This window comes from Seriola lalandi, unplaced genomic scaffold (assembly GCF_002814215.2).
Source record: "Seriola lalandi dorsalis isolate HSWRI2012SDOR001 ecotype SW California unplaced genomic scaffold, Sedor1 jcf7180002052745, whole genome shotgun sequence".
Classification (NCBI taxonomy): domain Eukaryota; kingdom Metazoa; phylum Chordata; class Actinopteri; order Carangiformes; family Carangidae; genus Seriola; species Seriola lalandi.
Genome location: NW_019523298.1, coordinates 1 through 1,263, shown reverse-complemented (window position 1 = coordinate 1,263; position 1,263 = coordinate 1). Strand labels below are relative to the sequence as shown.

At 37.8% G+C, this 1,263-nt stretch overlaps 1 protein-coding gene across 1 annotated transcript in view; it reads left to right on the top strand.

Annotated features, from left to right (window-relative positions):
• LOC111650719 (DNA repair protein XRCC1-like) overlaps window positions 1-1,262 on the top strand; it is a 2,798-nt gene extending 1,536 nt beyond the window's left edge. Inside the window, exons 3-4 of the mRNA XM_023400638.2 lie at window positions 867-974; window positions 1,068-1,262. Of these exons, the coding sequence (XP_023256406.2) occupies window positions 867-974; window positions 1,068-1,247 (288 nt within the window). The 3' untranslated portion in view covers window positions 1,248-1,262. The remainder of the gene's footprint in view (window positions 1-866; window positions 975-1,067) is intronic.
• Window position 1,263: the final 1 nt, after the last annotated feature.

Here is a 1,263-nt window from a genome sequence, read left to right as displayed (position 1 = left end):
AATCTAAAGCCAAGCTCTTTCTATATGTCTCCAATTGTTCTGCCAGTTCATCGTCTGGATGCCTTTTGTTATCCAAGTGATTAGATTTGTGAAGTCAAGTTTTCTCCAACACACAGTACATTTGTGTGGTACATTTTCATCAGCATCGTCACCATCATCACCAAATACTTCTCCTTTGTTGATATATTTGTGTCCTTTTGGGGAATCCCCTTGTTTGCATTGTCTTACACCTTCCTCAGCAGGCTGCCTATGATTCTATTTCCTCTTTTTGACCACAGACTATCTTGAAAGCAGTTATATTTTAGGGATTAGACAGAAATAAATTTGCCAGCTCTCAACCAAGTTTGGGAGACAAGAGCATATTGCAATCATCTTTACCTCTCTTCGTAGGCAGCTTAAGGCTTTAAATAATTGTAGGATCTTACAGAACATGTTAATGATCTGGTGCGACTAGTCCTTTTCTGGTTAATCATACAACTAAGAGTATCAAGATCTTTTTAGTCTCTGCCCCTCCGCTTTAAAACTCCCTGAAAACTGAGCATCTTGAGCATTTCAAAATAATATTTTCCTTTATATCACCTCCTATATATATAGTTTTAAACCAACTTTTACAGAAAGATATTTGCAGCTTTATTATGTTTTATTCCATTACTTTTAATAGTAATATCTTTGTAGTTGTGTTTGAAACAGTGCTCATTAAAAGTAATATAAGAATAACATCACAAAGTAATTGTGTCAGTAATGGACAGTAAGTCTGTGCTCACATGTAAATGTTCCCCTGTATTTATACGAGGATATCTAAAGCCAGGCAGCTAATTTAGCTTTTTAATGATTTAGTCCTTTAAACTGTGTTTTTCTTCTCTCAGCTGGAGAAGGAGGAGCAGGTTCACAGCATCGACATCGGAAACGAAGGCTCAGCTTTCATCGAGGTGTTAGTTGGGAATTCCTCAGCTGTCAGAGACCAGGACTATGAGGTATTGTCACAAACCAAACCAGTTAAAATATTTCTCTTCCTAACTATCTTAACTAGTAATTAAACCATATCATGTACTAATCTCTCTCTTTAGGTTCTTCTGGTCATGTCTTCCTTCATGTCCCCGACGGAGAGCCGCAATGGCACCAACATGAACCGTGTGCGTTTCTTTGGGCCCAACCAGTTGCAGAAGAGCACAGCACAGGAGAAGTGGGACAGAGTGAAAATTGTGTGTAGCCAGCCATACAGCAAGGTAATGAGCCCAACTATTTAAAATAAAAATAAAAAAT